The sequence below is a fragment of the Anarhichas minor genome, unplaced genomic scaffold, assembly GCF_050575085.1.
Source record: "Anarhichas minor isolate MPS153535 unplaced genomic scaffold, ASM5057508v1 ptg000055l, whole genome shotgun sequence".
NCBI lineage: Eukaryota > Metazoa > Chordata > Actinopteri > Perciformes > Anarhichadidae > Anarhichas > Anarhichas minor.
Window position 1 is genome coordinate 503,914 of NW_027466501.1, and position 16,408 is coordinate 520,321.

The 16,408-nt window shown below is 44.1% G+C and overlaps 1 protein-coding gene across 1 annotated transcript in view; it reads left to right on the forward strand.

Moving 5' to 3' along the window:
• Positions 1 to 16,408, forward strand: part of syn3 (synapsin III) — a 74,484-nt gene that overhangs the window by 10,927 nt on the left and 47,149 nt on the right. Inside the window, exons 3-5 of the mRNA XM_076076107.1 lie at positions 5,606 to 5,697; positions 13,562 to 13,718; positions 14,463 to 14,552. Of these exons, the coding sequence (XP_075932222.1) occupies positions 5,606 to 5,697; positions 13,562 to 13,718; positions 14,463 to 14,552 (339 nt within the window). The remainder of the gene's footprint in view (positions 1 to 5,605; positions 5,698 to 13,561; positions 13,719 to 14,462; positions 14,553 to 16,408) is intronic.

Below are 16,408 nucleotides of genomic sequence, written 5' to 3' on the forward strand. Positions count from 1 at the left end.
AGAGTGCGACTGTAACTTTTACTGTCACAAGGGCTAATGCCAACCTTGTGACCTCAAAATATATACAATCCTCAGGAAAGAATACAAAATAATTCATCTAATCGTCTCCCCGCTCACTGAAGGCCGTCTCAGACACAACGGTCACTGTTCTCTGCTACGACAACCGGTACACGGAAAAATGCCCGCCGCTCTGACCGTCCTGCTATGTTGATTTGAACGTTGGAATGCCCGTCCTACTCTGATTACGATGCCCTTAGATGTGGGCAGCATGGCGGCAGCGCCAAGCCGAGGGCCTCTGGAGCTGACATATTGTGCACCCAAAGTTGCCGTCCTGCTTTTTATGACTCATACTTCTCAAAAATGTCAAACACAAATGTCTCCCAGCTGCGATCGAAGTTGATCACAAACACGTTTGCTGCCAGCAGTCCCTGCACAGCCATAAACACGGCAATTTACACAATTGGACAAATTAGGCAGTTCAATTTGAAAGGGCCCGTTGTTTGTGAAAGAACAAGAGGCGGTTCTTCGGACCGTGTGTGGTTTGGGTCGGGCAGGGCGGCATCTGCTCGGAAGGCATGTGACCTCAGCGCTGTCCACGCTCCTTTCTGCTCTGGTCATGGCAGCTCACAGGCAGTTGGCTGTTTGTTATCCGAACCATCTTTGTTTTTTGGCTGGTATTCGACCATGACACGGGGCATCTGGGCAGAACTTTGCCAAGGCGAACGATATGGTTCGGTACTCGCTGCCGATGTTTTGACCGGTCCAGCTGCTGCGTGTAACATCTGTCCTGGCTCTCTACATTTAGTGCCTCAATGAATTATTCTGCTGTTGTACAAGGTGGTAGTGATTAGCGGCAAATAATCCCCCCGTGGTGCACATGAATGGTCCACTGTACTTCAGGCCTCTCAATTGCACCAGTGTGTGTGTGTGTGTGATTCAACTGAGCTTATCAAGAGGTCTAAAGGTGGTCAACACAAACGTAGCTGCCCTGCAGGCTCAAATCACCACAGTCTGTTCTCCGTCAACATTTGTACACAAGACTGAGTAACTCGTCCAACTCTCATGTGTCAATTTAACACTTGCCAGTAAGCATTCGTTGCTCTCTGCGAGTGAAGTAACAGCTACTTCTGTGCAACATTTTATCTTAAGAAGTTGTCCATCCAGGTCTCGGTGGGTCAAGGTTTTGACCCATTGAAGCTAAAGTGTTGAGGCAGTAAAAGAAGCACATTGTGTCACGGAACATTTCTATTTCTGGATAAAAGGAAACCACAACAAGAGGCTCCATCTGGGCTGCAACGATTTTATCAACAGCTTTTCCACTTTGGTCCTCCACTCGGGACCAGAAATACAAGGAAAGGAACAACTGTATTAATGGAACAAGGTCAGTGTTAAAAGGACAACAGTTATGAGAACATCTATTTTCTTATTTTACATTCATGGGCTCCTCGAAATACCTCCCTCTATGATTAGATGTCCTCTTTTTCATAATCACAATAAAGTATGCTTTCTTATACTTTTAATATTTTCTATGATTCATTTTCAATGTATATTATGTGTACATTCACCGCAGCACAACATTTCTGTACTGTTATATTCCCATCTAATCTTAAATGATCCAGAATGTCAGTTTAACTAACACTTCGACTGCTTTCATTGCTCATGCGTCAACATTTCAGTATCTTTCATGGGCTGAGACATGGACTGTCACGTCTAAGATTTACAAGTTGTCTTCCCAGAAATCGTTGCAGAATGTAGCTGAAGTGCAGCTTGACCCGTCCTTCCAAGCTGTTATTGCTAAAGGACAAAAGATCCTGTGTGCAATTTGACTCGTGACCAAAACAAAAGGCACTTAAACCACCTGAACCTCAGCGACACATGTTGGTCCAAATCTAAAAATACTCGCAAAGGTTCCAGAGGAGTCATGCGGTGTTTACTGTCCTGTCCACAGGTCCACATGGCTTGGCAGAATGCACGCAGCATTGCAGGGATGAATGAGGCTCGCCTGTAAATGTCTGTCGCTAAGCTAAACCAGCGCCTTACACTCAGGCGGCAACCTTTGGTTCTGAAAAGTGATGCGGAAGTGCCTTAAACCTGCATTCTTTCAACTCCTCTGGTTGTATAGAAGTCTATAAGAAAAGGACTCTACTTCTCTCTTGATTTATTACCTCAGTAAACATCGTAAACATGAGTTTATGGTCTCAATCTCTAGTTTCAAGTGTTCTCCAATACAGCATGATGTTCATTTAGTAAATGATGGTCCATTTAGAGTAAAGCAGACTGTGCTTTAGGGCGTGGCTACTTGGTGATTGACAGGTCGCTACCACGATGTTGTCCGGTCTCTGAGTTGTTGTCTAACAGCTTCATCCCTTTCACAGTGTGTCTTTAGTTCATGAGAGTTGATAGTAACATTTTGCCTAAAGATGTCTCTTTCAGCGTTCACCTGTACTTAGTGTCACCCACTGTGTTTCACATTTCTAGTTTGCTCGGATTACTGTAAATGGACAAGTTATCAGTGAGCAATGACTGGCAGGAACTCAGACAACCGAAGAACGAGTTCAGTAAGGAGGAAACAAACCGCCCTCCCTGATTCTGTTCCTCCTAACAGATTAGCTGAGAGCTATTCTTAATTCAGCCTGAATGCGGCTCAACAAGCTCTGGAGGCAGTTGCCCCCATGTATCACTTCCTGTTTTCCTTTCCCAGGGCGAGAGCTGCTCCGAGACAAGCGCCTGAATGCGTTACCGCGATGGTAACCATGGTGCGGTGAAAAAGCCTCCTGTCCTGGCTTCTGGGCCTGTGCCCCGCACCAGCCGCTTCATCCATTACCGCCCAATGACAGTGGTTGTTAGCACTCCTCTCACCCAGAACCAGCCAATCAGAGGTGACGTGGAGTGGCCCCCGGCCCTTGCCAAAACGTCGCCCACTCTCTGGTTTTATCAGGTTGCCGCAAAAGTCAACGTAGGCCCCTGTGTGTGTGTGTGTGTGTGTGTGTGTGTGTGTGTGTGTGTGTGTTAGAGCGAGCGGTCCTGTTTAGCGAGGCATGTGCTGCTGAGCACACAGATGTTTCTTTCAGAGAAGAGCCGAGGAAAGGAAAGGAGCCAAGTGGATGTCCTTGAAGCGCGTTGAGTGTGATTGGCACCTCGTTGTCCCTTTCTTAAATACGATTACGGCATTTCCTCGCCCCCCTGCTCTTCCTCAGAGAGTGCAACACAATAATTAGAAGAGGTGGGTGTTGTTGTTTGTTTCTTCTCTTGGCAAAAAAAAACCAACAAAACCCCAGTTTCATTATGTTGGCACATTCTTTTCAGAAGCAACTCACTCCCCCATGCAGAGTTTACACGGGCCACGGCGCTGCATGAAAGGGAAAATTATCTCTGAGGGAATATTGCTGATAATATTTCCTTTTTATGTAGATGAAAGCCTTTTGTAAAGCGTGGTTAAAGCAGGCCCAAGTGCTCATCACATTATGAGAACGTGTAGATAGCAAATTGACTTAACTCGCTATGCAAATTGGCAGGAGCCGGGTTGAGTAGAGGGTCAGCTGGAGGATTTGCTTTCATCCCCATCCATGTTGGCGTGGTTGAGTTCAGTTTGAGGCTGATCTATAGCTAACCGTGCCCGACGGTTGAAGTCGTCAAAGCACAGCAGCTTGCTGCAGGGTGGTGTTGTCGCGAGGCCATCACAGCATCAGCTTATGATCATCCGTCAAACAGCTAGCTGTAATGTTTTTGTGCAAATCACACAAAGTTTCTTGAAGTTTCCAGTGTAGTTTCCTCGAAACACGTGACATCACCAGCAGAGCTGATGAACAAAGCTGCACTCCTGGTCTAAGTTTGGCACTTCTATGGATGGCATCGTCATCTGATTATGTTTCTCCTTTGAGCAACATGTCGTCATTACACACCGCAGCGTTAAGAGGGAGTCGGTGATTCTGGTCCATTGCTGACTCAGGTTTCAGAGCACTCACAGACAGATGAAATGCAGCCATGGGTTGTTGTTTTGGTAGCGTTGTGTTTGGTAGTCGATCCCACGTCATGTCAAATTAAATTTTAGTTTTTCCACGCAGAGTCAGCAGGCTGCTTGTTTAGGGCCCATTACATCCACTGCATTAGCGTCACTCCTCATACTGAGACGTGACGTGAAGAGCTTCATGTCTGTGGTCAACTGGCCGCTGTTGAGCATCCCTCTGACCTGAACCGTCCTCTGTGGGCCACGACCACAGTGGAGAGCAGCTTCTTAAGCATTCACTAAACTGTTATTGTATTAGCAGCCACAAATGTAGACCTGTAGCCAATAGCCACGGCGAAGCAGAATTCAATAACACTTCCTCAATTGTGGAAAAAAAGTATTTACGCTCTCTTTATGTGGAAACAGAGTAAATGTGCTAAACGGGATCCAGAAAGGCCTTTGCCGAATATATCGCATGACTGATGAGCTGTTTCTGCTGTCGTCTTCGTCTCCAGCATGGAACATGGCCAATGCAAGCTGACATTAAAGAACAAGTACAGCCTTGTGTCGCTAATTGCATTCCTTTTATCACAGAAACACACCATCACAATGTTATACCGTTAACCATGTTCATCATATTGGTCGCGCGTGTTAGCATGCTAACAATTGCTAATTTTGCACCTAACCCGACGTACAGCTGAGGCTGATGGGATTACCGTGAGTTTTGCAGGTATTTGGTCATAAAGCGAAGTATTATATACTTATTGCACGATAAGGTGAGTTTGAGGCGCCTCCGACATGTAACCACACCCAGCGGTGATGTCACATTGTACTGACACGCCCTGCAGAAGTACACTCCTACATTGACAGTGTGTATTATAATACTTACAAAAATATGCCAGAATGAACATCGGTTGCATACAAAAAAAAACTCCAAAACAAAACCCATCCCTTTTATCAGGCAATGTATTAAGTAATAAACCTTTCGTTTAGAATTAATGAGACGGAAGAAACGATCATTCCATGATCTGGTCAGGAGCGTTAACATCAATAGATCTTGAGACTACGGCGACAATCATGAGCAGGAATATTGAGTTGTCCCCGTCTGGTCCTTGTCCGTCTAGAAAAGTTCATTCCCAGAAGTCGACCGTCGCCCCTCCTTTCAAACATCTCTGGGAGTTTTGACTGAGTCGTTGGGTAGCCGGGCTACGGCCTTTCACAAGGCTCTCCCTGTCCGGGAGGCCGCCGGCTGGGGAGAACTTCATTTGCCTCCTCTCACCAACTCTCTCTGACTCGTCTTTTTCTCTCTGTTGTGCAAATGCACAAACGTAAAATGAAGTCAACCTGAAAGGATCTATTGTCTGAACTGTCTTGGTGGCCAGAGGTACTTTTCCTGACCTCTTTTCTTCTTCTTCTTTATAAGAAAGCTGTCAAGATAAAAGTGCTGGAGCTCCATCACATGGCTTTCACGTGTCACAAAAGGATGGCGCCAAAGAACATTTTTACTTTCACTTCATGAAAGTTTCTGTCAGAAAGACCTTTTTGTGCATCCGAGTACAGAGTCAGGGAGTTTAATTGCTGGGGACAAACTTGACCTTTTACAGTATGTTGTTGTGGGATGAGACGTACAATCAATTTCTTCTCCTTTGTGTTCCCCAGGCCGAGTTCTCAGAGATCAACCTGGCCTCCTACGTCAACTCGGGATGTATGGTGGACATGCAGGTCAACAAAGGCGGCACCAGAGTGGTCAGGTGAGAGAGAGAGAGTGAGAGTGAGAGAGAGAGAGAGAGAGCTGGCGTTGACGCATTTGCCCATGCAGTGTGTTTACCGCCTCGCTGAGCCTGCACAAAGACAGTTCTCTTCTCTCGGGGGCATTGTGCGTGACTGTGTATACATATATATGACATCGCTTGCACTCAGATAAATCACAGCTGTAATGTGATTATGCCATGGGGGAGAAAAGAAGAATACTACTTACCCTATCTTGATTAAGGTGGGAAACTTGTGTGACAGAGTCGGGTTGTTTCGACTTGTCACCTTTTGCACTGTTTGGGGTCACTTGAGTGGATCTGAAATATAAAAAAGAAAGAAAATCCTCTTGCAATGTTCTCTGGTCAGTGAGCAGCTCCTGCAGCAGTGGAGCTGGCTGTTTAAATAGACTGCTCTGTTATGTGATGTCGCCGCTCAAAGAGATCACTGATGATCAGCTGATCTGGGTGGAAAAGATTATGTCATGCCTCTGCCTTAACCTACATTATGAACGCCATTAGTACTTAAAAAACATTTTTTATTTACAAAACCAATACACAACAATCTACATGTAACATAAAAGGGGTCGCTCATAGTGACGAAGCCATAGTAATTATTAACCGACCCTGCAGTTTCCCCTCAGCTCTATGGAGCGTTTAGCATCTTTAAGCTTATTGTTTTGGTTTTCTGGCCTCAACTTTACTGTTTCGGTTCACTCTCAGCAGTATGTGTGTCCGGACCCAGCAGGCAGCTGTTTTCAGCAAAAATGCTCTCAAATAGTCTTGTTACATCTTGCAGCTAAAAGGACTCGGATGAAGTGGACAGAAACGTGACCCCAAATGAATGCTAACATTAGCATTAGCACATCAATGTACAGCTTGTTTTCCGCTTTGGTCAAAAGATCAGTAAATCTGTGAACCCGGCGGCTAACGGCCCGACGCCGATTGCACGTCTGGGGGCAATGGCCGAAATTTCTGGGGTTCCATTGGAGCTAGCGGATGGGCCAAGACTTTCTCTTCCGTGCGCTGGTAATTGTTTACAGGTGGATTAGCAACTTGAGACGCCGGAATGGCGTTTGAGTCAAGACGGATTGTTTACCAAGTAGCCAGTTTACAAGCTAATTTAAAACCAATTAGAAGCCAAATCTCTGTCAGACGATAGGCGATGGGTTCTCCACACGGACTGTTTACCTGCATCAGCTGTACTCGGACGACAAATGGAAACCAAATATATGACAAACGCAAATATTTTTGAATCATCTGCATTATTCAATGAAAGCTGTTCGTGCCGAGTTAGTGCCGAGTGCCAAGTGTTATGAACTAAATCGTTGACTTTGATAGTGTAATTATTGACATCACTGTCAGGGACAGGTACATGTGATGAATTAATGGTAATACCTCGGCTGCTCTGACTGTTGGACGACCTCACAATCAGTGGAGTTGCGCTTCCTCTTTTCTGTTTTGTAATTCTTCTACAGGTCAAAAGACCTCGTTCAAACTGATTATTATTATTATCATCTACGTGAGGAGGATCATGCGATAGGTCACATGTGTGTGTGTGTCGGTGAGTGTGCACCTCTGTGTCTGTCCATAGCTAATCTCACATTCTGCTGCATCAAAATGCATGATATTTCGGGTGCCCAGTTACGGCTTCATGCTCAAGGACCAATGGTGGGTTGTTGAACTGATGAGCCAAAACGACTAAATACAAAGCTGCACGGTTCCAGCGCAGCACATCAAAAGTGGACTTTACATGCAATTTTTTGCAACTACCAAGCGTATGTGTGGCGCCATGTGGTGCAACGTGGCACGCACCGCTCAGCCTTCACAGTACAGCAGAGCGATGCGCCACGAGGTACAGTAGTTAATGGCGTGTTGTTCCCTGCCGCACTGCTGTAGTCAGCCCTTTGGCTTACCCGCTTCCACGCTGCCAAAACCTCCAGCGAGCTGCTCGGCTCCAAGTGGGAACACTGGTCTGGCTGAAAGGCGGACCACAGCGGCGCGATGAGCAGCGTCCCTGCCTCCTCCACCGTCCTCACAGAGCTCCCGGTGCGGTCAATAAAACCCGCTAATTAGTTAATGGCGATTAATGGCTTTATTGAGCTTGTTTTACTGTTGCACTCACTGGAAGCGGTTTTGGGCGTCAGCGTCAGCTAGATGGCTAAAATGTGGATGTGAGGAGGACTAAAAATAAACATTTATTGCTCTTAGAGGACCTAATTAACACTAGCTGCTCTCATTATTGTACCTGTGAGGAAACCGATACTTTCACTAACACTGAATTTCAATGAAACGAGCTTAATTCAAGCCAAGTAAGCAGTTTTTGGCTGATAGCTCATATTGCTCACAAGGGGAAGGGCTGTTCATATGTAGATTGACAGCGACATGCACCAGCCAGTTCACGTGGCCTGACAATCGGACTGAACCGCCATTTTGTTTGACTTGTCTTAAATGTTCAACGATACACCGATTCGATCTTTGCCGAGGCCGCGTCACATCCCTCGCTGTTCCCGTGCCTCCACAGGTGGAGGGAAGGTTTCAGATAGATTACGTTAGCAGATCCATGTCTGAATTATTTGTTTTGTACTCTCCTATTAAATGTTCTGTCCTGAAAGCAGCCGGTCTGAGCCAGACGGGGCCGACCCTCTTTCCTCTCCAATCCCCACAGAACAAGACTCTCCTTTGGCTACCTCAGGTGACAATTCACTGCTGAGACCACACAGAGTCGATTCACATACCCTTTAAAAGCCCATTTTAATCAGTGAAGGAACCTAATACCTCAGACAGGTTCATCTTATTACCGGGCAAATGAATCCCGCTCAGTTCAGACATGGCTTTAGGAGGCCTGAGGGTGGATTCCTCATGGAGCGCTGTGACTGTAATGACAGCACACAGAGGCCCGCTCCACCATCCCTGCTTTTGTAATACAGCCATGAATACAAATGGCCCCGCTAACGACGCTCATTTCCCCTCCCGTCATTTGGTGCTCCGTCACTCTTTGACCTTCGCTGCGTGGAGATGAACCCCGGAGTGCGATTGCAGCCGGACGCGATCCAGAGCTTTGGCGGGAGCTGACCGGGGCCACCGCCCAGGATCTGAGCCGCTGCCAGCTCGCTCCGGAGCCGCCGGGCCCGGAGCCACAGCCACAACCACAGGGAGTCTTAGATCCAGGCCGGGGGACCACAGCATGAGGCTGGGCGACAGGCAGTCACTGTACACAGGATGGAGAGTTTCTCAGGGTCCTTTGGATGGTCTATGCGTACGGCCCCAGATAGAAACGAAATCACCGTAAAACCTGACTTTCAAATAGTAAAGTACAACGTAAACATAATGGCGTTGCTTTAACTGAGTACATTGATAAAGTTTTCATCAGATGGCTTTCTCCAAAACTCACTCTGTCCACCTTTTGATCAAACTCTACTCAAACATTTTAATTTGTTCCCGACCGTCAGCCAAGTGGATCTCAATCCACCTATTAAAATAAACAAAAAATGTAGATTTTCGCAAAAAATCAAGCGAACAGAGTTTTTTTTGGAAGCCCTCTAGTCTTTTCTTCTTGATGCTTTCTTCTTGACGTTTTCATTAGCAGAGGGCCAAAGCATGAATTAAAGCAAAGCCCAAAGGTAGTGTCTTTGTTTAATATTTGACAGGACGTAACTTTTTCTGTTAAGTGCTCTGCTACACTGCTGCCTAAAGGCAATCCTTTTCATATGTCAATGATCAATTTAATTGCTTTGGATTTGCAGTAGTTATTCTATTATTATATTGCACAAGGCAAAATTTTTATATAATAATACTGCGGCTTTGTTGGCCTTAAAGACAAAGTAAAGTTGCTTCAGAAAGAACTTCAGTCTCTGCGGAGTAAAGTACTTTGTCATTCGTGGGAAATATGCTTATTTGCTTTCTTTCCGAGAGTTAGGTGAAAGGATTGATTCCCCTCTCGTGTCTAGATTAGCTTCGCTTAGCGCTGGAAGCTAAGCTACATTTTTAACATGATGTATCTCGTTCCTTTAATCTGCACAGAAAAAGAAATTAGCATTTAGTTGTGTGGTGTTTCTATTTCTTCCCAGTTTATCTATCTGCAGCATAATGCTGTAGTCACGCATTGTTGGCAGAAGAACAAGGAAGTACAGGGAAATTGTTATTATTCTGACTTGGGGGTGTGCACCAATTATTCCGAGATGCATCCTCCCTCTTGCTAACCTTGTAGTCGCATCATTTAAATAGCCTAAACTAGCAACGTCTGCAGTTTTACATATCTAGAGTAGTTTCTTTAATGACAACAAAGTGTAACATATTTCCAACTCAGAATCACAAGCTGAAGCCTGACTTGAACTTTTTCCCCCCACTTGGTTGCCAGTAATTGTGGTCTATATTTGTTGTGGCATAATTCAGTGGAGCGGACCAAGAAATTCTTACAGCACGCAACTCCCCCCCAAAACCACAAATTGTCATTTTCACAGTACTATTTATACTCAACAAAATAGATATGTGTTAATCTGTGAGCAATAGAGGTGTTACTTGGCAAGTTTTTGAAATTTTGAGAAAGCTAGGCTAGCTCTTTCCTCCTTCTTTCAGTCATTATGCTAAGCTAGCTTCAGCCTCCCACCCCCAACTCAATACTTAACTCAAAGTATTGGTATCAAGCTTCTCATCTCCCAGAAGGAGAGCAAATGTTGAACCTTTTGTTCTTCACACCATAAAAAACGTATTTTTTTGTACGAGTTTTTTTTTTTACTTTAGTGACTGTCATTGTAACAGGAAAGCACAGATTGTTCCCGCTTAGGTGCATTTCCCTCCGATGACGGAGGGGCGGTTTGGCACAATGCACCATTGTGTGCGATTGCTGCGCTGATCCTCGGCATGTACTGTTTGACATTCGTGGCATTCCCGCCAAGTTCTACCCAGTTTATCCTTATCATCGGGAGACAGACTGATGGAAGGAAGATAAGACCCTTACCAGCCTTTGAGCCAGGCACGGGGCCGCTATAAAGACAAATGCTCCCTACAATTCAGACATCCCTGTGGAGCCTATTAGGTCAGAGATTCTGTACAGTAAATGGATTTGGAGAACAAAATGGCATATTGTCTTGTGTTTGAATAGTTTCCTGCTCTGGGAAGACTGATGAAAACATCCTGTTGGCACTGTTGTACAGTATATTGTATAATGGTGTTGCACAACTGTTTGGCTTGCAGTATATTTATAACCAGACAGATATCAAGAGTTGTGACTTAAACACACTTTGATTACCTGTCTTTGGCTAATCTTCATTACTGGCTTTTACACATTTATTTTGGTGCATTAGAGGCAAGATGTTGACACAAGACTGACATGTTATTACAGTATAAAGTTGTTAAAGTGCAACATTAACATTCACTTGATGCCGTGTTTGTGGTCACCTGAATACTCCTCTCCTACGCTACTTGTAGCTCTGTTTTGGTCTCCACCAGTCCACCAAAGGAAATATCTGTCTCTTTAGCTGCTAGATGCTCCACTTCACTAGCTAGTCGCTAACTAAATAGTTCCGCCATTTGGTGCAGGGCAAGTAGCATACAATGGGTTTATCTGAGCTCTGTCGTCTGGGAATTACACTGGTTAGAGCTTCTAAGACTCAACCCAAAAATTCAAGTTGCGGGCCGTAAAAACCAAACCAAGGAGCTGCAAGATGCTAAATCGTGCTGTGGAGCTGAGGGAAACTGCAGAGTCTGCTCATAATTCTCTGTGGGCTCATAGTAAGCAAACACTTTCACGTACACGTCATTACATCATTGATATGAAATGATGGATAGTAGCAGCTTGAAGTATTTGAATGCTTTGAGGCAAGCTACAGTTCCCTTTCTCTGACTCACACATACATCAAGCAAAACTATGAAGTGTCCCTTTCAATATTAAATTGTCTTTTTTAAGAAATGTTAAATCAGTTGGTAGTATGAAATACTTCCAAAGTTTGTGAATGCATCAGTATTAACATCACAGCAGGCCGATTCACTCGCATTAAGACATTTCAGTCAAACTTTGAGTTGTACGATGTTTCCTTTTCCACAGTTTTGTTTGACTGGATTTTAAGAAAGACTTGTTAAGATGGATATCTCTTCCAGCACGTCTGTACCTATCTCAGGGTACTATTGGAGGTATTATGAGCGGGCACATGGATCCATTGCCTCCCCATATCCTAATCCATAACCCCGCTATCCCCCTATCAGTGCCTATTATCAGCCTTTATTGCACCTCTGATGACCCATTCAAAGGGTGCATTAGCATATCGCCCGCCTAGTGATGACTGGGAGGCCCGAGCGATTTGCATCGTAAAGCATAAATGTCCCGCTTTAGTGTAATCCGCGACCCGCTGGGGAGCCCTGTTTCTGCGTAACGAGTCCGAGTGAAGAGACAGAAAAACAAAGTTAATGGGTGACAAGCTTCAGTTATGCTCCGCTGCTATAGGGCACCGGCTCCATTAACCGTAGCCAGGTGAAAGCCATCCCACCGGGCTGAATGTCTTCTGCATCTGGCCTTTCTGTGGTAATGAGGTAGCACAAAGGTGTAGTCTGTGCATGCATGCATGCGCTGGGAGAAAACCGTTTTCCTGAGCAGTACAGCTTGTATTGGTAACATACGAGATGAAACAAGGGATAAGAAGTTGTCTTTTAAAGACTCATGGACTCATGGTTGTTGTGATTTTCTGACATTATATAGAACAATGAATCAATTAATCAAGAAAATAATTGACAGATTAATCTAATTAATAATTAGTTGCAGCCCTTCTTGCATTTAATCAAGCCGACCTGGATTTAAAGGGTTTTCTGATTGTAAAGTGGCACCACATATTTAGTTTTACACCGATAGAACAGGTGTATTCTAGGTCAATGTCTTGGCTCACGCTGCGTTCAACTTCCCACGCACTTCTCCCCCAAGCACAGTGTTCTCTCTTTCACTCCGGCGGTTTGTTGGAAACGGCACATCGCACAGATCGGCCGGCGCATTTATCAGGAACTTGTGTTTCGCGTGGACTGTTGAGTCTGGTTTTGGTTCCGGGGGGCCTCAATAAACAGCTTCGTCCAGTATAAATAGCCGAGCCTTTGGTCCGATGCCACCGCGGCACTGAGTGCAGCAGCAGGGAGGAACAGCTGTAGTCGCTCTGTCGCCGAGGACCAGATCCCTCCTCAGTCGTCCCGCCAGCGCTGTGCTGTCTAACATAAGCAACACTGGAGGACTCCGAGCCTGCTCGAGGGCCTGGTTGTAATTCCACCCATACACCCTGCAGCACTTATATACTTCCTGTGTGCGTGTATACCTGTGCATACACGCATATTTGTATCGTGCATGTGTGATGTGCGGGCTCACCAAAGTGATCCAGCTAGAGCTCAGTGAAGCTGCTGTTCATACAGGCTGCGCTTATCAATATGTTTATGTTTACAGTGGGTTTACAGTGGATCAAAGGATTTTGTGTAATGTATATAGGAATCAAAATAAGAACATGTTGCCGTGAGACGACACTTGCTAGCGTGAAATGATGCAAAAACCAGGTGCCTGATGGGTCGCTTGGCCCTGCTCCCAGAGCAGTTTGTAAAGGAAGGATTAGGCTGTGTTAATTAGATGGATGGATCCGAAAAGATGAGGTGCACCGAGGAGCATTTCCTCGCTCCTCTCGCTCCGACACGTTCCGCTGGATGATGGAGCCCTCGGCTGTAAACACGAGGCCCAGATGTAAACTTTAGTTTAGCATGTTAGCATGATAATTAGCACTAAAGAATTGCAGCTGAGGGTGATGGGAATCAGTTTACACTCTCAAAGCCTTACAGATTGGTCACTCAAACCGTGCCAAACTCCACTCTGATGGTTTTCATCTCCCTCTCCGTCTTGTTGCAGGTCCTTCAAGGCCGACTTCGTGCTGGTTCGCCAGCACGCCTACAGCATGGTCCCCGGTGAGGATTTCAGGAACCTCGTGATCGGCCTGCACTTCGGCGGCGTCCCGGGCAGCAACTCTCTCTTCTCCATCTACAACTTCTGCAGCAAACCTTGGGTGGTAAGCAATCTGTAACTGCTCCCTTTGCTCTACTTTAACCCACACAAAGTAACACCCCCCTCCCCCCCCGACTGATTTATTTGGGCTGTTAAAGGGAGCTGTAACACCTGTCTCTGGAGTCGGCGGAGCGAGTGGCCTCCTCCTCCTGCACCACACATTATACAAAGACGTGTGAATGCTCGGCTCTGCCCGGGGTTCGTAATTGTAGTCTTGTCACCTCCAGAATAAGTTTAAAGAAGCAAGTATGCTCCCCCAGAGACGACTCATACTCCCATAATGTGGTGAAAGAATGCACTTCTCCATGTTGGAGCTCACCTGTCACATATTAGCCCTGTAAATACTTACTCACCTGTTTGACAAAGCATACCAGATGTTTTTGGGTTGCCACAATTTTCTTTTTTCTATTGTATTCTATACTCCCAAACGTTAATAAATATATATATATATACATACAGATCCATATTTACAATAGGCGGAGTAAACAATGGTAAGGCAGGTAAGAGGAAGTCTGTCCACCAGAGAGGAAAATTACAACAAAATGAAAAAACTAGATTTTTTTTTCCTTCTAAGGCAACAGGTGTTCAGAGTTGTGTCTCACTGCACTGGGTCACATATTTCATAAGCATCTGATATGCCATTATGAATGATGTGCTGTGTACACAGGTGTTATGTCTATCCAGCCTCTCCTGTCCTCCGCTGCTTCAATAATAACGTCCGTCTGTCTCGTTTGTTTCTGCTTTGCAGTTTTCTCAGATGATAAAGCTCTACCACTCCCTCGGTCCTGAGAAATTCCCCCTGAATGAACAAACCTTCTATCCCAATCACACGCAGATGGTGAGTGCCTCGCAGATATTGTTCTTTGTTTACACAACGCAGAGAAACACACACACACAAAAGAAATCATAGCACTCCTTTGGCCCGTTTTTCATTAAATCTTTATTATAAAAATATAAAACACAGAAATTAAGTCAAACATTTCTATAACCCCTACAAGGACCCCCACTTCCCACCACGCACACACACTTCAGGAATCAGTGTTTACACACGGACTGTACACAGCTTCCTTGATTGGAATTTTCTTTTTTTTTGTAAGGATCAATCTTGACCAAGTGTTTCTGTGTTAAGCAGACGGTATATTTACACAAACATGAACCACAGAAATAGTGACACGGAAACGCCACAGCTGGAGAAAGAGCCTCAGCAACACGTATAAAGACAGAACGGACATGTTTTGTACAAAAAGAAATGTCTACCGGCATAGATTTGTTTGCTTTACACAATTATTAACTTCTTGTAGCCTCTTAAAAACAACATGATGCCTCATCACAACTCTCTGTATGTCGCATACTCGAGAGGAGGTCGACAGGTTGAAGACTATTCAGACTTTAAAAGAAAAGAAAAACATTACGATGGATTGAAGGACGTTTTGTTGAAAGCAAAGAACTTGCGGTGCAAAAATTAAACTGCGTAGATTAACATCACTGAAATCAAATGAGTTTGTTATAATTTATTAGGCTTTTTGTTGAGTATCGGAAACAAACCTGTTTGAATTCTGTTTTCTCATGAATAAAACTAAGAGAAAGCGACACTTTTTTGTCATTTTGGAATGGAGATGAATGGATAAAAAAAAAAACATTTTGGGAAATAAGCTTATTGGCTTTTTTGCATGTGCATGCACATTTCTCTAACCCTCTCATGTGTGTCCGTTAAATATGAAGCCACAGCCACGAGGTGGTTAGCTTAGCATTAAGACTAAGTTAAGCTAACCGACTCATCTAAGCAAGAAAGAATATAAGCATATTTCCCAAAAATGTCGAACTACTCTTTTTGAAAACAACCGACTTGGTCAAAGCCACAGTGATGTAAGAGTGTTACTGATGTAGTTGCTGTAACAAATCTGTGTATGTTCATGGAATGGACTGAAGGTACAGCACTGGGGGGGGGGGGGGGGAGAGACTATTTAGTGACAATATTGTTTCTTTCATATATATATATAGATATATATATCTATATCTATATAGATATATATATCTATATAGATATATATCTATATCTATATAGATATATATATATCTATATAGATATATATATCTATATAGATATATATATATATCTATATAGATATATATATCTATATAGATATATATCTATATAGATATATCTATATATAGATATATCTATATATAGATATATCTATATATATATATCTATATATATATATATAGATATATAGTCCATTTGAAATAGTTAAATACAAAAAGATTGAATATACACATACAAAATATGTCAATGTCTGAAACCTCTGCTTCTACTTGACTTCATTGGGTTGGTGAAGAGTACCAGTCAGGGTACTATGATCAGCTAACAAACTAAAGTACCTGATGTACTATACAACTGGAGATGCTGGTCCTTCATTCTGCACGGTTGCACAGGCTGCGATGGTCACAATGTAGTTTTGACTGTTGCTATATATTTTTTGCAGATAATACCACATATTTACTGTGTACTCCAATAAACATATAAATAAATGCATTACAGAGGTTTCAGTTGAGTTGATAGTTCATTTCTGTAGCTTATGTTATATACAGCAAAAAATAAAATATCACCATCTCTGTAAGAAGTGAGCTCTTCCCTGCGTCGGCAACGTAACGCAGACATTTTTTTAGCATTTCTCTGATATTCAACAGTGC